This window comes from Dreissena polymorpha, chromosome 5 (assembly GCF_020536995.1).
Source record: "Dreissena polymorpha isolate Duluth1 chromosome 5, UMN_Dpol_1.0, whole genome shotgun sequence".
NCBI lineage: Eukaryota > Metazoa > Mollusca > Bivalvia > Myida > Dreissenidae > Dreissena > Dreissena polymorpha.
Genome location: NC_068359.1, coordinates 123,999,667 through 124,025,915, shown reverse-complemented (window position 1 = coordinate 124,025,915; position 26,249 = coordinate 123,999,667). Strand labels below are relative to the sequence as shown.

Genomic DNA, 26,249 nt, shown 5'->3' with positions numbered 1-26,249 from the left:
ATTAAAGAAAAACAACGTTCGCACTCTAGTTACTGTTTCCTTCAGTTTGTTAGTGCAAACAACATACATGACGAAGTACCCAGCCTTACTGAGGTACACCAGCAGAATGTTATTCATAGGTATACCCTACACCAACCTTTCAATCCAGATTCTTATTTACTGTGAGTTCAATGTATAACATACAGAGGTAATGGAAAACACTACTCTGGTACCTTCGAAGTAGGTGTGTTATCCAATGAAGTACCTTGAGACGGTATATCAACACAAACACTGAATTCAATAACCAATGACTGCCTATCAAAATCGAAGGTGAACACGAAGCCAAAATGCGCCTTGCACTTAATATAGCCAAAGAAGAAAAAAAATAAACTAACATGGAGAACTTATATAATTAAAAAAAAAACATGATAGGTCAAAGTCTAGATCACTAGGTCAAATAAAGAGAAATTTGTAAACTCTTTATCAAAATAGCTAGATGTATACATCTTGATGATTCAATTGTAAAATTGTACATGTTGTGCAAGGTCAAACACTAGGTAATCAGGTCTAAAAGTAACACTCTAGTCACATTTTTGCTGTTAGTAATAGTAATGAGTGTTGGTCAAAATATGTGACCTCTGAAGTGTTAACAGTATAATAGTTGATATTAAACAAGTGCATCACAATTATGGACAGCAGACACATGGCGATCACAATAGCTCACAAACCAAAAATGACCCTATTCAAACTTTACCTATATAACAGAGGCATATTTAGTGATCAATATCGTTCAAAACTTGACCTGTAGAGCATTGGCATGTTTTTTTGCTCACATGTCTCATAGAGACAATCACTATACCAGTCATATCGGCATCCAACATTCCTTGGTAAACAGGTCCTAGTTGTGAGGACATCTTTGCAAAACCAGGTCACAATATGTATGAAGATGGTATAAAGGTGGAGTTTGTGTATCCTAGTTGTTTGCTTCTTATTTGGTTTTGACTATTTTCGAATAAGTTATAGCCCTTTTTATATATAGTATAGAGAAAATATTTTGTTATGGTTACTCTTTGAAAACTACCTGAGGATTAACATTTAAACACTACAAGGTTGTCTAATGGTACACTAGCTGTGTCCCATGAATTTAATTTATTTCGGAAAACTTTTAGGGTGTTATGGATATTTGACTCTTTTCCTTTTTACATACTCTGGTACAGGACTTGATGAACTGTCAGTTCTTGCTTGTTATTCCTTAAATATCTACCAAATATGGTTGTTAAAAGATGATGTTTGTTTTTGGCATCATCAATAAGGTCTTGCACACATAACTTTCACACAGGCACCAACATCTGAGTGACTGCAATAAATATCAATACCCTTCAAATAGGTCAACATGCATTTTCATGAACAATATGTCGTGCATTTTAACAGGAATGACTTTATTTTCGATTGAAGGAGAAGCACATGATACAGGAATAAAAATAAACACAATTCATTCAAGAGCAACAGTTTATTTTGATAACAATCTCAAAAACTAATAGACACAATGTCAAGTCTAAAACTAATAGACACAATGTCAAGTCTAAAACTAATAGACACAATCTCAATTCTCAAACTAATAGAAAAAAAATATACATTAGGTAAGTTACAGATCCTGTACCATTCTGGGCCCGTATTCACCAACCCATTCTTAGACTTAAGAATATACTTTGAACCAAGAAAATTATGCCCATGGTTTGAAAACATACAGGCAACCAGTGATGGTTATGTCCGTAAAGGAAATTTCTTCATTACGAATGAATTAGATAGAGACAGTTAATGTCAAGTTTGACTTAATATTAAAGCAATTTTTTAATAATCCTATTTAAAGAATATTCTTTATTCTTAGACTTAAGTCTAAGAATTGGTTGATGAATACGGGCCCTGGTTTAATATTTATGTTCGCAAGAACTTTTTTTGAAAGTCGGCACATGTGCATAACTTTTTAAAGCTTGTTTACTAATACAATATTGCTAAAGTAATACGGAAAAACTATATTTGGAAACATGTTGATAACTGTGGCTCAGCAACTTTAGTTAATGAACAAATTGTTTAACTCCAGTATATATTTATACAATATTTACAAAACACTTAAAAACAGTAATACAAAAACGTTTTTTTTTTTTTTTTTTTATTTCCACAAGCAAATAGACATCGAGTTTGGTGAGGAGTTTTGTCTTGTATTTTACAGAGCGATTGATAAACTCATCAACATTAGATCTTATCTCCATAACATAAAGAAATATCACATATCACCGAATGTTGATGAGTTTATCAAACGCTCTGTAAAATACAAAACAGGGTCCTCAACAGCAGGCGTCAGATGCTTTAACGTAACACAAAGTGCACAAGTGTTGACCCTTTCCTCGCCACCAAACTCAATGTCAATCTGCTTGTGGAAACCCACAGCTGGGATTTCTGTTGAACCCGACATCCACATGAGGACATCCTTCGGCTTCAGGGTAATGCCGTTGATGGTGGCGCCATCACCCTTTGTCGCCTGAAGGAACCGAACAAACTGCTGGCCAGTTTCCCGGTCAGCCTCCTGGTTGATATCTTCGCGATATTTAAAGTTCATCAGACCTCTTACATCGGCAACAGTGACTGGTGGCTTACCACCACTGAATAGACAGGTCAACTTCTCCTGTCTCACTATGGTCAGAACATCATGAGTTTGTAGACCTGGAAGGATAATATCAAATTGAGTTAATGCTACAAACAGTCATTTAATCATCACACAGTTACATGTTCAAATGAAACATAGTGTCTAGTCATATGAAGTTGATTCATAAAAAGCATGTTATTTAAAACGACCCAGTAATGAATATAATGCAATTTAATAAATTATCAAACACACATCTTATATAATGGCACTAAAGGCAGTTTAATCAAAATGTTTGATTCATACATGAAAGCTTTTAGATTTTGATCAGCAGCAATTTCACTATTTTTTATTTTTTATTGAAAATAACTTGTATCATTGTGTGTTTAACTTGATGGAAAATCTATTGACAAGCCAGCTTGCAAAAACATCTCATTACATTTGGAGGAGCTAAGTTACTCAATATAATAATAATAATATCACATTACCTTCAATGAACTGGTCCAGTTCATCTCTGCAGTTCAACACCATGTTGTTAACAAGGGCCGACTGCAGGAGGGGGATGTGGTCCTTCTTGAAGATGTTAGATGGCAGGATAAACCCTGCTGCCTCTCGCTCGTCATAGATGCTAAAATAAAGGTCCTGGAGCTCACGGTCAGTCGAAGCATCTGTCATCTGAAATTATACATCTTTATTATATGATCCGTTTACCCGAGTCAGATGGACTGCATTTAACTCCATTTCAGCACAAACAAATCAATTTTCATCAAGAATTGACTATGTCAAAAAAAAATAATTATGTTGAGCTATTACTCATGCAAATAATATTTGCTACTTGGATAGGGTGTGTGAAGTTGGTTGACTATATAACATTGCATGTCTTTTCCTTACATATTATAAATTTCAGTCACTGGTTGTAGTTCAGGATCTGAATTTCAGGTCCGAGAGTATCTGTTTTGGCGGGATCAACTGCTAGCTGAGTTCCCGCCAAAACAGTTACTCGAGGGCCGGAAATTCTGGTCTGAGTCTAAAACTAGTGATAAATATTTTTTCTTGCATACATATTTAACAAGTTGTAAAATGGAATGATTTACGGCTGAAATGGAATTTGTTAAAGCTTTCTTTTTATTACGGACGCATATTTTAAGAAGCGTGGTATTATGATATCATTAAGAGAAAGTGACGAAACGCCATAACATTAACATCGAGAACAATGCACTGATGTAATTTTAATGTTTAAATTGCATGCCAGTCATCTGGCATCCCCCTGTGCCAGAAGGGGTTTCCTGGCATGAATGAAAGCAGGCAGCAGAAATCTCAGTCAGATATGCAAGAATCATAGGTCTTATTTTATGTCATTAACACATATTATAATATATACCTCTTCAAGTGTTTTCACCAAGTCTGGATTGAGGTCATTTGGATTGACACCATTTGTGATGTTGAGTATCTTGTTGACCACACAGTCGGCAAACACTGGCAGACCTGGACCATCTTGAAGAATGGAGAGAGCCACAAGCTGACCAAGGTAGAAGAAGGTGTTCTTCTCACGCTCCACAAAGTTCTTTCTTAATGTGAGGCGCCCGGGAGAACCTGAAACATCAAATACAAATAAGGAATTTGAATACACATAAGGGAATAATGTTCTGTGGTTACCCATTATAGTTCTCTATCTTATTAGTTCTGAAAGTGTCTCCTTTGAAAGCACAAAATGCATCCTAGAAATATAATAGCAGACCCGGTTTAATTCGGTCTGTTCTGGTAATGGAGAATGCATCACCACTCACGCCCATTAGCACCGGCTTAAGAGGTATTCTACTATAACAATAATGTTTACATTCTATAATCCCAAATGACCAGAAAATACAACTAAATCAACAGGCCAATTATAATTGATAGATGTACAATACTAGAGGTCATTTCATAATTCATGTGACACATACTTGAATTTTTCAAGTGAATTTGAGTTCAGTATTTCTTGCATTACACTTTTATGGATTTTTAACTTTTAACTTTCAATGACAGCTTGATATTTTAAACCTTATTTAGATGCCAACAAAAAAGCTGGTCTCTAAGAATATGCAAAGAATACTATAATAAAAAATATGGCTATCAAGTTGTTCACTTGGCAGACATTGTATGGTTCCAATGCTAGATGATAAGCTTTACCTGATGTAAGCGCTGAATGGCTGAACTGGTATGCAAGGAGGGAGAAGAACTCGCGACGGAGACCACCGAGATCAACACCGGCCTCACCAATGAACTTGATCTGCAGTTTGCTGCTGAGGTCACTCTGTGAGTACCGTAAGGTGCCTAGGGCGTCTTTCATGACGTGGTTACGTCTCACCTCCAGGAGCAAAGGATCTGTAATGGGACCAGTGATGCACATGCTCGCTTGTTGTTGGAGCTGCTCTCTGGCAGTATCTGTTATACGGCTTGGTCTGCAGAAACATATTTTTTATTTTAAAAAATATACAAAATCTCATAAAAATATCTTTATTCAAAATCTCAAATAAAATTACATTTTGATAGAAATAGAAATTTCTATTTTGACAAGGATCTGGTAAATTTCAATACAAAAAATCAGATATTTTCTAATTTCAGTGTGGTCATCCTAGCAAATTTTACAAAGGTTCTTCTGCATCAAAAATATCTAGGTTACCGGTATGCAGTGTGTAAAGCACATTGCTTATTGATTTTTGAGTTTAAATCCTGGCTTGGTCTGTCCATTTGCTTGGTAGCTCATACATGTATATAATTAATCTGCTTTCTTTTGAAATTGATAGCCTAGTGTTTATTCTACAACAAGGATATGAAAAAAAAAGCGAAAGAAGCCTCATTGCAAGATAATGAATTTAAAAAACAATGTCTTTAATCAAAACACTTCATTCAAAAATAAAGATTATTTAAGATATCATGCATAACATTTCATGCACATCAAAAATCTTATGCTCTTACGGAATGGGTTGTGCTGTTTGAACCGCAGGGATGTACTCATTCAGAACGGCTGATGACTGGTTGGTTGTCTGGTCAGCAGGCTGGTCAATGTCTCTGTAAGGGCAAAGTCAATTTTTTAATACTAATAACAGTACAAAATGGAAGCTTGAGATGCCAATTCTGGATATAGAAGCAAAGAGTAAGATCACATGCCATCTGACCAGGCACTTCAACTGTTGGATATCAAACAATATTACCTAATGACCATTCTGTAGCTAACAGTAACTGTTAAGTGCACTGTCAGGAGGCTGGTAACTGCTTAGCCATCAACAGTATTTATGTTACAGTGTGGATATACCACATGACTTTTGCTTCTTGTTTTGCTTCAAGTCTAAGACAAAACAAGAGATGTTTTTGTCAGAAACACAAAGCCCCCTACTGCGCCGCTTTGAAATAATATTTCTATTTATCATTTGGCAGGTATAGAAATTATCTCCCTTTAAAGCTTAATACTTCCCTTGGATTGTGTTTTTTTACCTTTGAGCTTGAAGGATGACCTTGACCTTTCACCACTTAAAATGTGCAGCTCCATGAGATACACATGCATTCCAAATATCAAGTTGCTATCTTCAATATTGCAAAAGTTATGACCAATGTTAAAGTTTTTGGATGGACGGACAGACAAGACGGACTTACAGACAGTTCAACTGCTATATGCCACCCTACCAGGGGCATAAAAAAGTTCACTTCAAGATTAGAAATATTTTACTTGTTCATAAATTTCTATGGAGCATACATTCTTTAAGTGAAATGGTAGCTTAAGACAAAGAGGATCTTCATAAACAAATGAGCCATTTTTCCACACACTTTAGTACAGATCACTCACCTGGCTATGTCAAGGAAAGTCTGTTGACGTCGAAAGAGAACTGTGGGTGTCCCAGCTGGCTCATATAGGGAATCACTCTGTAATAGAAATATGTTATTTAAGAAATTGTACAAACAACTTAGGGTCTTTTGGCCTTATAGTGATGGATGAGTCTGCCCCAAACTTAAAAGGGGCCCAATCCAAAACACTGAGGTCTGCTATATGTTTGGGGCTGACTGGGAGGTCACTAAAAGGCCATAAGATCTTAAGTGGTGTATCCTATTTCTTATATTATACCCCATATTATTTTTGTGCAACTTGATTGTTCATTAACAGATTTTGTATGGGGATGTCAATTTTTGTTAACACGTGTGCCATCAACAATACACTATTCTTAAACAGTGCTTGGTACTATGCTGATTTATAGCCCCCTGTTATTCATATGATGTGCAAAGAAGGAACATATTTATTTTGTGTAAGGCATATTTGTGTTGTTGTTATACACTATCATGTCTATTTTACACCAAATGCAAGATATTATCAAAGCAGCATTCCACAGATGATGAAGGCCTTAAATCGCTCACCTAAAACAACTATCCAACAGGATAAAAAAGGAAGATGTGAGCAAAATGCAAACAGACTGTTATGATCAAACCACTGATATGATTGGACCTAGTGGCCTAGTTTTTTATCAGAAATGACCCATTTACAAAATCGGCCTAGAACTTATTGATTAACGACTAATATTCATGAAGACCAGCAAGTAAATGTGACCTCTAGTGTAATTATTATTATTATTACACCAGATTTTAGCTTGGCATACATGATATGGATCAGTTTGTACTTAAAACCAACCTGAATTTCTGGAATGTCAATCTGGAAGTCGTTGTCAATCTCAACAGCTGGCGTAGTCCTGATGGCTGGCGTTGTCCTGATGGCTGGCGTAGTCATGACGGCTGGCGTTGACGGGAGAGCTGGCATAGTCCTGACAGCTGGCGTAGTCCTGACGGCTGGCGTAGTCCTGACGGCTGGCGATGACGGGATGGCTGGCGTAGTCCTGACGGCTGGCGTTGACAGGATGGCTGGCGTAGTCCTGACGGCTGGCGTTGACAGGATGGCTGGCGTAGTCGTAACGGCTGGCGTTGACGGGAGAGCTGGCATAGTCCTGACAGCTGGCGTAGTCCTGACGGCTGGCGTAGTCCTGACGGCTGGCGATGACGGGATGGCTGGCGTAGTCCTGACGGCTGGTGTTGACAGGATGGCTGGCGTAGTCGTAACGGCTGGCGTTGACGGGAGAGCTGGCATAGTCCTGACGGCTGGCGTAGTCCTGACGGCTGGCGACGACGGGATGGCTGGCGTAGTCCTGACGGCTGGTGATGACGGGATGGCTGCCGTAGTGGTGACCGCTGACGTTGACGGGATGGCTGGCGTAAGTGTGACAGCTGGCGTTGATGGGATGGCTAACATAGTGGTGACGGCTGGCGTTGATGAGATGGCTGGCGTAGACGTAATGGTAGGCATTGACGGGATGGCTTGTGTAGTCAGGATGGCTGGCGTTGATGGGATGGCTGGCATAGTCCTGACGGCTGGCATTGAGGCGGCTGGTGTAGGAGCAGTTATCTGGGGACCAATGTGGTAGTCTGGTAGGACCCAGAGTCTAACAAAGCCGCATGATTTGGTATCATCTTTAAGCTGTTGAAGAGACTTTTCCCTCTGAATCAACTCCAACTTGCATCTTGCCTGACCCACCATCAACTCAAAAGGTATAGTGTGGAGAATAGGATACAACTCAATGATCTTGTTTCTCAGGTCAGACTGTGTCCCACTAGTCGGAAGAGTGAAGGTGGTGTCTGGTCGCCTACCCAGACCTTTGGACATCAACTCTGTGTGATTCACTGCTGCTGTTGATGTGTAGAGCGGGTGGTCAAGCGCACAAGCTTTGAATCTCAAAATGGTGGATCTACGTCTGTCACCTGTGGGTTGTCGGCGGATCGGGGCCCTCCTTGGACGTGCGGGTGTCACAGATCTGTGAGGTCTCCCTAAGGTGGGAAGCGCAGCTATCAGCTCTTGCCCATGCTGAGCCAAGACCTGATGGCTCCAGTCAGACACCTGACTCATGGCTTAATGACTTAAACAGGACCCACCATAGATCCTACAAGCCCTCATCTGCTCAAAGATGTTTGCTACTTATAAGTTTTTTTTCTCAATATTATTTAACCTAGTGATCTTTGGTGGTTTTGATCCAATATTACCCACAAGTAAAACTTCAAGATACAGTCCCACCCCTCTTTAGCAGCCAGTCAAGGGAAACGGCCAAATTGGCTGCTTAAGCGGGGTGGCCTCTTAAGAGGGGGTTGGGTCATAGGGAGTCTGGAGTTGATGAGTGCATGGTTAACTGTTCAATTTTTGTATAAACAAAGTGGTAAATATGTGTACATGTATTACAAAATGTATAGACTTAAAATAATTTTATTTCTTCATTTCTAATATCAGCCATAAAACAACATTTTCATTCATTATTATTTAAACAATAACGACATTTAGAGCAATACCAGTAATTATTGACCATATCGGCAAGCTGTTACATTCTCCGCGGCCGGAGAAAAGGGGTGACCGGTAATGAGGGGTGCATTATATAGTGTTTATCGACGGTCGCGGCACAGACCGGCCGCCTACACGGGGTGACCGCGGATGAGGGGTGACCGTGAGTAGGGGTTGGACTGTATATACATTTTGATGTACATGGTTAACAATGTTTTTCTGTGATTTGACCTAGTGACCCAGTTTTTTATATTACATGGCCCATTTTCCAACTTAACTAATGCCTCAGTCACACATTCACTGAGTTGATACTGAATTAGCTACGGATACGATCCGGCATCATTCATGGCAATCTGTATTGGTCTGTAGTTTACCAGTTGAAATTGGCCTACTGGTTTTTGAGAAGATTTTCTTAGAAGTGTAATAGACAGACACACAAGTCAATCACTATGCCACCGCATAGCAGATGCTGCTGTGGCATAAAAAGCCAGGTTAGTTAATAATCTATATTCGTACTCAACTCTACAGAATTAATTTATTTGGTTTACTTACCGGCTGCTGTATCTGTAACAGTCTGTGTAGTCTCTGACATGATCTGTAAAATATAATGTTTCAATATTATATCTTCCAAATTTGAAAAATCACTATTTTCGAAAACAATTAGAAAACTATGACATATTATCGTAAGAAGTACTGACTGAGTAACAAACAGTTTGGATCCTGACCAGGCTACCCTTTCCATCGCAGGCTGATCTGGATCCAAACTGGTCGCAATCGCCTTAAGGACCATTTTCCTGTGATGCGGCTCTTATAACAATTCTATTATTGAATTGCATTTTTACTCATAAATATTATTCTATTTAAAAGTTCATACTTCTGCGAAAATATTTTAATCAAAATAAGGTATACACAAAGTGCACTATTCTCGATTTTGCCATTTTGTCAAAATTCCTGTTTTTCAATGTTGCAGTCCGTAAATTGCCTTATGGGAAACATGAAAATCATGATTTTATTTTATTTTTGGTGTCTGTTTAGTTGATGAACAATAGTAAAATTAATTGAAACAGATGTTTGTGTTAATTAGCTTTATTTTCAGATATAAATCATATCTTTTTTTGCCAACCGTTATGTAAATATACGCGCGGAACCTCGGGACGGTGAATCCGGCATTTAATGTACGCTTTATGGAATGGCATAAAGGTGAATTATCTCTAATGAATTTCTTTAAGAAATCATAAAACCATGACTATTAAATAAAAAAACATTTTTTAAGGGATAAGTTTGCATCATGAACATTTGCTCAAATATCAACAAAATATTAATAGAAATGAAGTAATTTAATTTTCTTAACCATTTAAAGAAATTATATTATAACGATAAAACAGAGGGGTTTTCAACCGCTGTCTTTTCACACCACAGTCACAGCAGTTGTGAAATCTAGCTGCAGTCACTTATATAGTAGATTAACAAAATATACATTTATGAGCTACCTAGCATATTATATCTTTAAATAAATTAACATCAATTAGAATGTTTACAGTAAACTTTTAATAACTGTATCAGAAATATAATTTGATAAAGTTTAAAACATGGACGGTAACTTAAAGCGTATTTAGCACCAATTTTGGCAAATGGACCCACTATATCCTGTAATCATTAAATGTAAACAAGATGTGTTTGTGAAACACTATGTCCCCTATTGAGCGATCTGACTCATATATTTGACCTTTGACCTTGAAAGATGGCCTTGACATTGACCTTACACCACTCAAAATGTGCAGCTCAATGAGATACACATGCATGCCAAATATCGAGTTGCTATGTTGAATATTGCAGAAGAAATGGCCAAAATGAGCAATTTTGACCCATATAATTGACCTTTGACCTTGAAGGATGACCATGACCTTGACCTTTCAGCACTCAAAATGTTCAGCTCCATGAGATACACATGCTTGCCAAATATCAAGTTGCTATGTTGAAAATTGCAAAAGTTATGGCCAATGTTTAAGTTTGTGCAAACCAACAAACAAACCAACAAACAAACGGACAGGGCAAAAACAATATGTCCCCCAGTATAGACTGGGGGACATAAAAAGTATGACAGACCAATCCTGTCAGTGTTGAATATATGTGAATCTAGCCTGAACGAATTTATTTAACTCATTTAAAGGAAACCATCAGCACATATATGACTGGAAAATATATGAAAATGTATTATTATTACTAAAAAATTCTTTTACAATTTATAATAAATATGTATTATATGAATACATTATGTAATTTATAGCTAAGATCACTATAATTTGTCTGATATCAATTCTGTTAAACATGAAAGAAAATTTTCATATTAAATTAAAAGTTTCATTTCCTCATGCATAAAAAGTTGTGCAAATGGTAATGCAGAAATTGAAACAAAAATTTTCCCTTTCCCTTGCACACATTATAATTTAATACTTCATCAAATTAGATCCATGGAAATAGAGTGGGCGGGTAATTTTGACCAATAGAACGACTTTTCATAATATATTCACAACTGAATGGATTGCTTTGACAATATACAAGACCGTATTGAATCTGTCATCACCCAAGAAGGACCTTTGCATGTGTGAAAGTTGCAGTACACGTGAATGTGTTGACACAAAAACACAAACTCATGTTATCAAAACATTTCTTGACATAGAAGCACCCCTTTTTGCTAAGAACCTGGCACATTTCAAAGTTGCTAATACATGGTCAGGTCTAAGTGAAATCTTTGAACAGTAAATATGATTTAAAAACTTCAAAAGCATATATTAAGCAATAAAAATGTATAACCCCTGCATAAAGCAACACATGGAATATTCAGAACTTTTCTTAACATTGCCCTTATTATATTGATAATTATTGCCCTCAAATTCTGAACTTTACCCCTTATTCCATGCATAATATCATACAAAAAACATGAATTGTTCAAAAGTTCCCCTTCATACCAATATATTCAAAAAAAGATTTTACTACCTTTCTATTTTAATTTTAGCATCAAAGGTGACTGGAAACAAACAGTAATTTAGACACAAAGATACTTATTAAATAAAATACACACTTTCTTTCAATTATATATATATATATGAATTGTTAACTGATAAAATTGAGCTCAAAATTTATAATGTTTACCATTATTGGGTACGGACATTTGCCCCTAGGACATAAGCCCCTTCAAAAAAGTGCATGCTAGGACATTAGCCCCCAGGTGTCTTAAAACGTTCAAAACTGTTTTAAAGTAACAATTATTAATATGTTGAAGTCTAATATATTTTTTTGCAATATAAAGTCATAACATATGCTTACACATACAGCAATTCATAAAGGTGTGAAGCATAATGAATCATTTTTCAACAAACACCAATAATTAATTTATTAATGGGTAAACTGTAATACCGATTAACCTATCAGAATCTTCTTAAATTAGTTGAAGGCTTGAAGCCAAACATATAGTACAGAAGATGCAATACTCTTGTTGTTTATCCAGTTGTTAAAACATAAAAACTTTTCTTAAGTTTTAATCACTCTTAAAATATACACAATTTTAAAGTAAAACATAGTTATATATATATATACATATAGTATACTAAGTGCTCTGTTTGTTACTAAAAATCTTATAAAAAATACATTTTGTGTACCTAATTCTATGACCATGACATGTTTTACAATATTTCATCAGTGTTGCAATGGTGGAGTCCATTGTGGTATGTCAGGTAAGTGTTGTTTTGTCAAAGTATGAATCAAATCTGATCATAAATACAGGTACATTACCCTCATGATAATAAGAAAGTATTTGAAGTTTGAAAGCAATAGCCTATATACTTTAGAAGTGAATCTAAACACAAAATATTCAAAGTTACTAAGTCAACAAAGGGCCATAATTCCAACTTATGCAAGTTATGCAACTTTTCCTGTACAGTCCCCTTATGATAGTTAGCAAGTGTTCCAATTCTGAAAGCAATAGCTATGATAGTTAGGAGTAAAGTAAACCAAAACACAAAACTTTACCAAATTTTCAATTTTCTAAATATAAAAGCGGCCATGATTCTGTGAAATGCCAGTCAGAGTTACATAACTTGCACAGTCTCCTTATTATAATTAGAGAGTGTTGCAAGAAGAAAGCAATAGCTTTGATACTGAATAATTATACTTAATTACTTAATTTACTTAACCAAAGTTTCAATTTTCTGTGTAAAAAGGGAACATAATTCTTACAAAATGCTTGATACCCAAGGATCATTCCTCGTTTCGTTCAAATCAACCCAAAAGCCTTTTACTAAGTTCTTCATTTCTACACCGATTCACTTCAAATTGATACTGAACTTCTCGTATGACAATTCGGTCAATCTCAACTATGCATGGCCCCATTACCAACCCTGGGGCGCCCTGCCCACATAGGTCACACCCACCCAAACGCCTTTTACTATAACTTCTTCATTTCGACACCAATTCACTTCTAATTGATATTGAACTTCTCTTATGACAATACGGTCAATCTCAACTATGCATGGCCTCATTACCAACATTGGTAGGTGTGAAACTGCTGACACTATTGTTATTGAACAGACATGGGCAGGGACAGTGTACTGACTGGTAGGCTGGGCCAAGAGGTGTGAAACAGGCAGACAGGGGCCATAGGTGTGAAACAGGCAAACAGGGACCAGAGGTGTCAAATGCCATTTAAGGGAGCTTGCCTCTTGCCACAGCTTAAGACACCATGGTTGAGCCAGGAAATTTAGGAGCCAGGTAAAAATGACATGGGTCCTCCCGTGTCACTGGAATATCCACAGACAGAAAAAAAAAAAAAAAAAAACTTTCTGCTAGAAAGCTGAGTGTTCATATGTACATGCAACTAAACTATTTAAAAAAAATAAATATTGGTCACGGTCTGTTAGTCAAATTTCATATTTTTCAGACAATGTAAAAGCGAAAATGTAATGACTGAGTGCTTTATTAAAAAAAATGCATTTGTAAAATGCAATGCCACAGCAATGAGTGTTTTGGCATAGAAATGTGAGTGGGTATGTGAGTGGGTACAAGCCTTTTCTATCATAGACCTAGTTTCTGACCCCATATGACCCAGATTCAAACTTGACCTTGAGATCATAAAGATAAACATTTTGATATATGAATGAATTCCATTCAGACATGTGGAATTATTACCACATATCGCCTTCCCCTGAATAATAAGACCCCCCTCTCCCCCTATACACAAGGGAGGATGTGGAATTGCCGCATGATTCTCCTGTTTAAATACAAAACCTAACTTGTGACTTATTGCTCGGACCCCCTTCTGCAATATTTGATTAGGCCCTCTTCAATATTTAATCAGAACCTCTTTACACAATTTCATCTGGACCATCTATATAATTAACTAGACATCTGTTTAAAAACTTGGAATTTTGATTTGGCTCCCTGTGTATTGACCCCTTTTGGGTATCTTATATAACCGCTTTTGACTTTCAGAATCCTTATTTGGTGCCAAGTTCCTCTACGCAACTTTTATCTCCTGGTATACATTTAAAATAACATATTTGTCCAATTCCAAAGGGTCATGGCCCTTACCCCTCTGGATCTCTGTGGCAGCTATATTTAACTGCTTAATGATGCATGAATGCACGAAATTCTTACTTTTTAATTGAAACATAAGAAACTGCAAAAAATTAAGTCCACATATCTGATGAAGTAATGCCAACTTTTCGTATACGGAGAGGGCCCCCCCCCCTCGGAGAAGTGCTCCCCGGAGAAGTGCCCCCTAATTTTAAGGGGACGGATAAGTGCCCCCCTGTTGGAATTAAGTACCGTAAATTTGCGGCCATAAGTCGACCTAAAAACGCTCCCAAAATTGACTTTAAAAGTCAACTCGACTTATGGATGAGGTACTAAATAAAAATTAAAAAAAACACATATTTCTGTGCCGTTTTTTTTTAAAGTAATAAATCTCTGAAGCGGAGGAATGATGACTGTTTACGGTAAGGCCGACTCGTCTTTTACTTAAATGTCCGCCGATAACAAAATACTGCATGTTTACATTGGTTTTTAATTCATTAATCTTCGTTATAAGTCCAAATTAAAGCATGTAAAAATAACTTCGAAAATATTAAACATTTGTGACGTACGGTAAAGTGGCGAAATTTATACATAGCAATTTGTCTATTGATACATCGTCCGTTGTCTGCTAAGAACAATAGAAAATCGACTGCTGACACTTGTACCCATTTAAAGTTAATCCGTGTAAATACAAACTGTCAACAGATGCAGGTGTCTTTATGCCACCAATTATCGCTTCTCGGCCTTTTGACTAAGATCAGAGTGTAAAGTGTATTCTTTATTGCGTCACACCTAAAATAGTTATCCGTTAATGCACAACGGTTCTGCTACAAACTACTTCTGACCAATCAAAATTAATTACTCTGTCGTTGGATACGCCTTTAACCAATCGCTATTGTTCAACTTCACATGGTATATTTTTTTATTGGATGAAGGTGTGGTTTCGTTGATTTATTCACAACTGTCCCACAATTTATGCATAATTGTTTCGTAAATCAATAGATCTTATCTGAGTGATGATTTCATTCATTGTTTGATTATAATAATATTACGCACTCACCCTGGATTATTAAAAAGTGTAATTGGACACATTAAATACACAATTACTTTCGATTAGCTGCTTAGTATTATTAGATAAGACGTTTTTCCAGAATGCAGAAAATATTCCTCGGGTATCTCGTGATTTACGAATATGTATATAACAGTCGAATAGCGAGCGATGCGAGTGTTGGTAAATTCACGTGTTTCATGCATAATGGCGAAAGCGTTTTTGATTATTTGAGAGCAAGTTACAATTATTTTGACCATACAATGCATTTCTGCGTTCAAGATTTTAACGAATTTTCACATCAATAGCACTAACACTTTAATACAAAAATATCTGCTCATCATATAAACGCTGAAAGTTATTACGTTAAATGGGAAACTAATTTTGATTTGTGAAATATATATTAAGTTCGAAATAATCAATGATATGTTATTATGATTTTTGAACAATAAAATATATTTTTCGTGATAATAAATAATTGAAACGTTGAATGTTTCGTTTTAAATATATCCTTATTATTAATATCCCAAAAAATGTCAACTGCCAGTGCAAAAGCCCTCAGAACCATGACTAAAAGGTCACTTAAACATGTCTGAGATATTGAGGAAATTTACCCCCCGACTTATGGCAGAGTCAAGGCAAAAAACCAAGTTTTTCTAGCCACATTATACCCCTCGACTTATGGCCGAGGTAGACTTATGGCCGCAAATGTACGGTATGTGGATATCTGCCCCCTCACAATAATTCAAAGGGCGGATAAGTGCCCCCTTTGGGACTATCGTCTGTTCCAGGCAGTTCTGTAACCAGAAATTCCCGAAAAGTTGACAGTTATATATATCGAAAAAAACAGCGATACGACAGACATTGCTTAAATGAAAATCTCATGAGATTCCACAGTCATACATGTATGACTTTATTTCTATTTAAAGTAACCTACCATGTGCTCAAGTGTTTTCAATTCAAAATGACATTTCCCTGTATTTTTAATTATTCCTGCTTGTTTTGCAAACAAATTGTGGTGTAAATACAAACTCAAAGTAAAAATTAATTAAAATTACCTGATTCATGTGACAAAGCGTAAAAATTGTGAATTACAAGCTGATGGCTGATGAGAGTTATTTAAATCTATTGTAAAATGCATTTGAAATATTTGAATCTTTGATACATAGCGTGACATAAATATCTTACGACTAGTCGAATTGGTTTCCTTTTTCTTGGTGAATGAAAAACCTTTATAACAAAGCTTTGCAACGCCTCTCGGACTTCAAACGAACTCCATATTTGATGCAATGGTTATGGTAATATTCAACAGTCTATGTTGTATTTTATACATTTGACAGAAACACTTTGCAATTTGAGCAGAGCATGTCAACATGCATCTGCTTTAATTTGCAGTAAATAAGTAAATTTGCAGTTTATTAGGATGGAATCTTTTAATTGGGAGACCGGACCGACATTAATTATTGAGCATGTTTTACCTTTGAAGAAAGCCGCAAACAGGTTGATGTCACACATTCAGCTCCCGCAATTATCAATAATCGGATTAAACATGCCATAAAGGTGTCAAGTCTTTACCGCCCTATTGAAATAATGTAAAACAAACTGTGAATGTCTATTACAGAAGTGCGGTAACACCAAAAAGTGATTGACGCTATCATTTGAATAAGTTCTGATAAACAATTTAATCCGTAATTAGTGAAAACAAACAAATCAATTATTGTTTTCAGCTTGCACACGATTGTATTAAATTGCATGCTAATGCATGGGCTTTTGGTTTGAATTTCGGTGGAAATATGAAACAATCCCAGTCCCGAAGCCTTTTAATATTAGCAAAAAAGGATTTTTTTCTATTCTTAATATCGCAACATCCGGGCACTTGCGTCAGTTAGAGCTACATGCCCTTTGACGACAGTGAAAACAAAAGGGGAGGGGGGCATCCTTTCATCAATTTTGTGGTCTTAATTTGTTGCAATTTCTTGTGTTTGAAAACAAAAGTAAGATTTTCATTTAGCAGTTAAATATAGCTGTCACTATTATATATAACTGTCAATTAAATCTAGCTGATACTCATACTTGTCAAAACTCATTGACGAATTGGTTGAAGCATCACAAAAATAATAACTTCTCTAAAACAAACCACCCAACTTTCACAATCATTAAAATACTAGCGAGTCTTTACAGAGTAAATACGCAGAGAAATACAGAACATGTACTAGAGTGGACAAAACAGCCTTTAGAATGCTTAAATCTGTCACTCTACCGAACTTATGCGGGATTGGTTAAAAGATGTGTGGCGGCCCGGTAAACTCAGTCGGGAGAGCATTCGCCCTGTAAGTAAGTGTCCCAGGTTCGAGTCCCGGACTGGCCACACATTTTTCACCACCCGGCGACAAATCGAAATGAATGCTACTTTTAGATTAGTCTAACTAGATTGACGTGAAAGGCAGACCCATTTTATAAGCTGATATTCATTACTGTCAGCCTTCATGTCTAACTTTAAAATGCATGTAGCCAAGCAGGGTTGATGTAGATTCCTATAATGTTTTAAGCTTTACAACCTTTGACTACCAAATATATTTAGCTATTGTTGCTTGTACAAAGAAGTAACAAATAAAACAACATAAACCTACCTAGTTATAATACATCAAGAACAGTTTTATCCTGCCTCCAATATCATGTTTTGGTCATCTGCCATTTTCGTCCGACGTCATAGTATGCTATTCACCTAGTTCTTCTTGTATGCTCTGAGATTTTATGAGTACATTCATACAGCTCAGCGACCCGGAGGGTCAATATAGCTGGGAGTTGGATTATTGCAACTAGCTATTCACCGAAAGTCGGCGTCCTCCGGTCGTGTGAGCAAGTCCGCACGGGGAAAGCGACCCATCCCATACCGTACAAGCTATCGGGTGGTGTCTTATCAATTTCGATTAAAATAAATAAATAAAAACACAAAAGGATTAAACATCTGGTTTTACAGTACTCGAGTAAACGATTTCGGATAGGGAAATTTTGGACGAAGGGGAATTTCGTAAAATAGAGCATTATTTCAATTGAAAACCACTATGACATTACTGATAAGTAAAGGAAACCGATATAAAGAATAATTCCTCATGTTCTCTTTGACTGACATTAGTTTTTTGGACTATAATTGTTGTCAAACAGGTGTTTTTTTCCAGAACCGAATGATTGTATGGAGGCCGCCATTTTTTACAATTCCACGGTGAATGTTTAATATGCGGATCAAAGCAACAGATGTAAGGCGTCTTCTGATTGGCTTACACTCAAGGGTCGATAAAATTGTACGTCGACGTACAATTTTGTACGTCGACGTACAATTTTTGTACGTCGACGTACATATTGTACGTCGACGTACATTTTCTTTTAACCTAGTAGGTCTTGTTGACTTTTGACCCAAATGGTACGCCATACGCTTTTGCGACCGTCTAATGTGCTTGATGTAAAATTCAGGTCGATACGGCCTGGGTATGATTAGCCCAATTCCCGCTTACACTACGCGCGAAGAAAGAGTTGTATAATTTATGCAAGAGGTTTGAGTTCTCCAATTATGTTTATTCACAAATGGAAACATTATATTAATATCGTGTTAAATGCAATAGTTTCGAATGGTGTTTTATAGAAAAGAATAAAAAAAACAATGATCGTATTGCACGTGTCGCGGAGGAGATTGTTTATGAATGATTAAAATAGTCCACTTTCTGCTGCGTCTGCGTGACGTAGTATTTTCGCTCATCTCATTCATAAATCTGAGGCTGGCAATAAACAAAGGGGAGTCCGGGTGAGAATTACGCACTAGTATAAGGTTACGCTTGTTTATATTCACAGGTCTCAATTAATAACACGTTGACCACGAGTTCAACAATTATTACCGGGATACGATAGACAACATAAAAATGATTCATTATCGCTGAAACTGTTAAAAAACATTTAAATATAACAAGAATATTCTCTAAAAAATGTAGTCTTGCTGTTTTGAAATAAGGTTTGAAATTTTGGTTTCTAAATAACTTAATTAAAAACAAAAGTTTAATTATAGTGTTTTTTACTTTTAGTCGCATATTTACCGCATTATAATGTGTGTTATAATAGGCAAACCATACATTAGTAAAATTCAATCTGCCTTTGCACGTAGAAGGAATGGGTCAATTAGGTGCTGCGTTTCCTTTGCTTACTTCAGTTAGAGGTCAATTCTTTACGTAAAAGCAATCACAAGGCCCCGGCTTCAGAGGAATTGCGGAGCGTTCTTACATAATTAAAGTCGTAGTCGCATGGTATTTGCGTTTAGCGTCCTATTTGGTCACGTGGTTCTTTTTCGCGGGTGTTTTGGCATTCATGATATGAGGCTATTAATAGATGCGCCTGTCGATAAACAAAGGAAAGTTTACGGGCGATAACAACGCAATAGGTTACGCTCTCACATACAACACAATGACGTAGTACAGGTCGTAAATTGAGAGATTTGGGAAAAAGTTGACGCTTATTTATATTCTCAATTTATAAAACGTTGAACATAAGTTCAACAATAACTTCAGCGATACGATAGACTAAAATAAATCATAATCGCTTAACCCGAATATAACAAATAATTTATAATAATAATACGAATGACCTGTTTCATAACCTCGTTGAAGCTACTACATCGGGTATTTCTGGAAAGCGTTCTTGGTTCTCAACACATAGCGGCGATCTTTTGTATTTACGGGTGCTAGCAACGCAATAGTAGAAGCTTAGTAGAAGGGTTAGCTTGTTTATATTCACAGTTCTCAATACATTGACAGTTGGATATGAGTTCATCAATTACTCAGGCATACTATAGGCAACCTCGAAAATGCTTTATAATCGCTAAAACCGAAAACAACTAAATATATTATATTAAATATATTTATAACAATACATGTCTTTTTAAAATGTAGTCGGCGTATACGCCGACTTTGAAATAAAGTTAGCAATTTACTTTTCTAAATAATTGAATACAATTAAACAAAAGTTAAACTATTGTGTTGTGTTTTTCACTTGTAAGCTGCATATTCACCGCATGAAATGTGTGTTAGCATTGTCAAACCACACATTAGTGTGAGTAAATAAAAAATATACTACGGGAGAGCACTTCATATGTGTCCTCATATGCCTTGTTATGAGTATCTTTCTTCATTATCGAAATATATCGTATGTTTATATTTGATTTAAACGCAGTTTTCTTTCGTCACATTGAAATCACACGTCAATAGCGCCGTCATGCGAAAATGGGTCTTATGCGTTTCGGTAAGCGTTTGTTAAACCCAACATGTGCTCTTGCGCAGTCAGGCCATAGGCGACGCTGTTCGCTTTAAAATCACTCAATATGTTATGTTTCTCCTTACCAGAAGGAGGGATAGCTGAGTGGGCTATTTATATGAAGGGCGCATATGGAATAAGACCCATTTTCGCATGACGAGGGTCATTACAAATCTCATTGCGAATTGAAAATCCCACATTTAAAAACAATGCTTTTTGATACAAAATTGAATTCAAAATAGCAAACTTGTTAATAATGGCAGCCTATCGACGCATTAAGGAATGATTTCCAGACGTGCTGACCAAGTACGGCAAACATTGTGGTATGATAATTAAACGATTTTCTCTTATCGTGACACTATACTATTTCGCTAATGATTGTTTTCTCATCTTGGAGGCGAAATTGAAATTCTGCGAGATGGATTGTAACGCGTAATTGTAACAGGGCCACAATTTGTGTCGTTTGAGCATACAGAGAGTAGTCCGGAATTTCTTACACTGAACAGCTTATTAAATATTCGAAAATATTCATGCGTGTCTGTTGGCGTTATGTTAAAGTCACTAAGATGAAAACTGAAACAGCTTCGCCTAAAAGCGCATTAGTGCTCTATACCTATGTTTATGTTAGCGTTGTTGACACCGTGTGAACTGCTCGGGTAACAAGTAAAGCATAAACAGCAATGTTTATATACTTTTATTCCTCCATATACAAGATACGAAGATTATTGTATATTTTGAATTTGTATATGGTGTCAAAAATCAAAAGTTTTGTACACGGAACTTTCATTATGAATTTATATTCTTGGTGAGATAGTCATTTGATATTAGAAAAAATATTCCTTTAATATGATGGTGACTGCAAATTTTCTTTATATTAAGTTCTCATTACCATTTTCATCATACTTTGTTTGCTTTCAGAACTTCCAAAAAAGCATGCTGTTTTTATTTTGTCTTAGTTATTTCTATGAAATAATAAGGATGATAAAAAGTGCACACAAAACTCGACCCGTGCGCTATGACACACACTTTTTTAAGTTGAATGGCGTGTGTTCATTTCAAACTTGCGATTGATTTTGAAAAATGAATTGCGTGTTAAATTATGCAATAGCGAACATCTTCAGTGCCTTCAGCGCTTTGATAATATTATCACTGACGCGCCAGTTGTCAATATGTCGAACTAGTACTGTTTGATAGCTTTTGTTTTCAGAAACGGACGACGTCCGTCCATTTTGTAACCCATTTATGCCTAGCGTCTAGAAAAAGGGCATTGGCAAACAGCGTAGACCCAGATGAGACGCCGCATGATGCGGCGTCTCATCAGGGTCTGCGCTCTTTGCATAAAGGAATTTCTGTAAGAAATATTTTAAATATAGAAATAAATATACTAGTCATCCCTAATTTTGAAAAAAAAAATGATCCAATTTAGAAGGATGGGAGAGTCCACTAGGCATAAATGAGTTAAGCGTTTGTTTTTTGGCGATGACTAAACGATGATTGCCGAACATCACTGAATACCACCGAAACATGCCAGAATCGATTTGCTATTTTTCAAGCGCATCGTGCATTTCATACTTAATGTGGCACACATGCAAGAAAAGTGATTCGTCATAAGCATTCTGCACGAGTTAATGGGGCACACACGAAGTCAAACATCACGTGTCCATTAAAGAATACTTTTTTGTACGTAAATTAAAATTATGTTGAATATGTGACGATGTAAACATAGGGACAATGGTAAATACTATAAATGCGGTATCCAAAGAATAAGGAATCCAATAAACAAGTTATGACATATAATTTTTAAAATAGACACATGCGATTCCTAAGGGGGGTCTGACAAAGCAAAATATTGTCACGCGATCTGTTTAAGCGATGGCATGAGGAGAGGTTTTGCAACGACTGCTATTATTTATGGAGTTTAAATTGTAGAACATCCAAGTCTTACAATAAAATCACGGCTCATCGAAAATAAAGGAAATAAAACAAGGAGGGTCACGAATTTTACATTCTATTAATTACTAGCTTTCGCCTCTATTAATTACAGAGAACATATTGAACATGAAATGACAGCTGCATAAAACCGTAGAAATGATTCGTTTATTTTTGTGTGGGATTCACTACTCACAATATTATTTCGCAATTTTACAAAACGAAGTGAGTCTTTAAACTATGACAGTGACAAACTATGTTCAAACTATGTCTATTAATAAAATAGCCCTACAATTGCGTTTGATAATAAATCATACTTATTGCCAAAGAAAATGGATTTGGTAATAACGCAGATATTTTTTGTACTGCCAATATCATATTTGTCATATAAATTATTGATGAAAAATGTCTAATAAGAAATACACGTGCATTGAATAAATCAAAGCTTCTCGTTTTAACATTTTGAAATATAAATGTGTGGCAGAAACATATATTGACAAATGAAAAGGATCGCGTGAATGAATGAAACGTTGCTTTAAATTATTGATATCATGTACTTGTTTTCGCTTATTGATACGTTATTAAACCTGTCATAACTTTTAGGGCGCAGAGATCAATCATACAAACTATTTGTTTATGGACGTAGAAGCGTTGTCTTCCAGGGTCTCAATACAATTATGAATGTCAATACTCGAATCGACTGTTCACTCATTATATCATCAATTACAGCGAGGTTAATGTCCACAAACACAATAATTATATTTGTGTTCTTTTATGTATAAACTGCACTGTCGTGGTAGAAACACCGCCGAAGCACCCAGAAAGTAAATTAACCTCGCATTCGAAAAACGATGTATAACTCATAGGCGCACAGTGTCGTCCGGGATTAATCCGTGCAGGCACGAAACTTCCGCTTTCATGATTTTTTTTTACAGGAAGTCTCTTCTAAACGAAATTGAGTTCAGGCGGAAAGCTACGTCCCTTATTAATCTGGGACGACACTTTAAGCACATGCATTAAGCTCCGTTTTCCCACAGCGCGACGTAAATGTTTTTGTTGTCAATATCTTTGAGGTTAATGAGGTGTTCCACATAAAAATATTGTTATGACTTAAAACTTGTTTGGACCAGATCAAAATAGAAACTATAAATTCGTACCTGTTCTTAATAGCGTAATAAAACTCGGATGTTTTTTAAAATATTTTCCGGTTGAGTTTAATTAACCCATTTATGCCTAGCGTCTAGAAAAAAAGGCCCTGGCAAACAACGTAGACCCAGATGAGACGCCGCATCAGGGTCTGCGCTGTTTGCTTAAAGGAATTTCTGTAAGAAATATTCTTAAGATAGAAATAAATATACTAATGTTGGAAATAAATTGATCCAATATAGAAGGATCGGAGAGTCCACTAGGCATAAATGGGTTAACATAGTCAAAGAGACTTGAACACGTTAACGGATGGGATCGATATATAGCGTTCGGAAGTGTTCGTATTTAATGACTGAATATAAAAGCTCTAAACTTCACACTTTGTCCTTAATTATTCCAAAGACATTAAAGTGATAATACAAACTATTAACATCACAATTCAAGTTAAGTAGCAATAAAAGACAAAACAGTTTAAAATGGATTTCCTTTTTGCTTTCCAATAGTTGAATACAAACCAATGTAAGAACTCCGGACATTGCTGTGGCCATGGTGATAAGGTGACACTAGTACATACCAGCCGCGTTCTGGGAAAACGGCACTTAATGCATGTCGCACACGCTTATCATTGACGACTCTTTCCGCTTTTATGGTATTTTTATACAGGAAGTCTCAGGTGACACTAGTACATACCAGCCGCGTTCTGGGAAAACGGCGCTAAATGCATGTCGCACACGCTTATCATTGACGACTCTTTCCGCTTTTATGGTATTTTTATTTTACAGAAAGTCTCTGCTTAATGAAAATCTTTTTTCACTTTTTACAATTTATTTTATGCTTTCCGGTGGTTTATAGAGAAATATCAGTGAATTAAAACTGATAATTTCACTGTTACAAACAGTGGAAATTATCAGTGAAAATTATCGATAATTTTCACTGTTTACTGTGAAATGACGTCATTTTTGGGACGAAATGACGTCATTATCCCAGCGAAATTCTTTAACTAAACTCTTTAACGATGCATATAAACTGTGAAAAAAATCATAAAATAAAAAGAAAATTTGTTGGATTCGGTAGAATATCGATTTTAATTCACCCGTGATCATAGAAAATATATTTTTTCACTCGTGGCTGCGCCACTCGTGAAAATATCATTTTCTATGATCACTCGTGAATTAAAATCGATAATCCACCGAATCCAACAAATATCCTCTATATTATTATGCAATTATACAAACGAAGTTCGTTTTTAAAACATGACAGTGGCAAAACTATGTAAAACTATGACTATGATTGTGTTCGTTAACGAATCATACTTCTTACTAAATCAAATTGATTCAATTGATTCAAAGGCAGACATTTAACTGCCGATAACATATCTGTCATATAAGTTATTCCTGAAAAAATGCCTAATAATGAGTTAATTAATGAAACAGAAAGTGACAAAAGAAAAGGTACGCGTGAAGAATAAAACAAAGATTTAAATTATTGATATTGTGCACTTGTTTTCCATTATCCGAGCGACATAAAACCTGTCATATATTTTATGAAGACTAGATAAATCATAAAAACTATTTGTTTAAGGACGTAGAAACGTTGTCTTCGAAGCTTACAATACAATTATGAATGTCAATAATCGAATCGACTGTTCACTCAATATATCATCAATTTCAATGCGGTTAATGTCCTATATCTGTGTTATTTTATGTATAAACTACACTGTCATAGTAGAAACGCCGTCGAAGATTCCAGAAAGTAAAATGAGACATGCGATTGGAAAACGGGGTTTAATACATGCGCGTTAAGTGTCGTCCGTGATTAGCCTGTGCAGTCGGCAAAGGCTAATCAGGGTCGACACTTTCCGCCCATACTATATTTTCGCCTAGAAGATACTTCTCTTTGATAAAAAATACAATTAAAGCGGTAAGTGTAGTCTCTGATTTGCTTGTGCGGACTGCACGGGTTAATATGGGACGAAACTTTACGCACATGCTTTAAACCCCGTTTTCCTATAGTAAGGATTAAATGTTTCTACGTGTCAATATATGGTACACTTTAAGGTTAATGAGGTGTTCCGCTTGGAAACACTGCTATGACGTAGAGCTTGTTGGGACAAGCTCTATCGGGCACGAATGATATCCGTGAAAATCGGATGTTCTGGATATTTTCCCGTAGAGTTTGAACATAATCGCAGAGACTTCCCACGAACACGGATAGCATCGATATATCTTTAGGAAGGGCTCATATTTAATGACTTTATACCGCTCGTTACCATGTATAGGGGTTTGCAAATATAAGGA

The 26,249-nt window shown here is 36.2% G+C and overlaps 2 protein-coding genes across 10 annotated transcripts in view; one reads left to right on the top strand and one right to left on the bottom strand.

Moving 5' to 3' along the window:
• The window catches only part of LOC127831606 (uncharacterized), a 62,084-nt gene that overhangs the window by 7,765 nt on the left and 28,070 nt on the right, over positions 1-26,249 (top strand). The gene's annotated exons all lie outside the window — the stretch shown is intronic.
• Positions 1,475-26,249, bottom strand: part of LOC127880796 (nascent polypeptide-associated complex subunit alpha, muscle-specific form-like) — a 55,540-nt gene continuing 30,765 nt past the window's right edge. For 5 of the 9 annotated variants that reach the window (XM_052428224.1, XM_052428222.1, XM_052428223.1 and 2 more), the window contains 8 exons: positions 9,516-9,558; positions 7,278-8,461; positions 6,444-6,520; positions 5,579-5,671; positions 4,790-5,061; positions 4,002-4,213; positions 3,109-3,295; positions 1,475-2,700 (listed from right to left, as the gene is read on the bottom strand). In XM_052428224.1, coding sequence (XP_052284184.1) covers positions 2,264-2,700; positions 3,109-3,295; positions 4,002-4,213; positions 4,790-5,061; positions 5,579-5,671; positions 6,444-6,520; positions 7,278-8,461; positions 9,516-9,555 — 2,502 coding nt within the window. In that variant the 5' untranslated portion in view covers positions 9,556-9,558 and the 3' untranslated portion in view covers positions 1,475-2,263. Of the gene's footprint in view, positions 2,701-3,108; positions 3,296-4,001; positions 4,214-4,789; positions 5,062-5,578; positions 5,672-6,443; positions 6,521-7,277; positions 9,491-9,515; positions 9,559-18,212; positions 18,826-26,249 lie in introns of those variants that run through there. The other 4 variants (XM_052428226.1, XM_052428228.1, XM_052428229.1 and 1 more) reach the window with 4 other exon arrangements.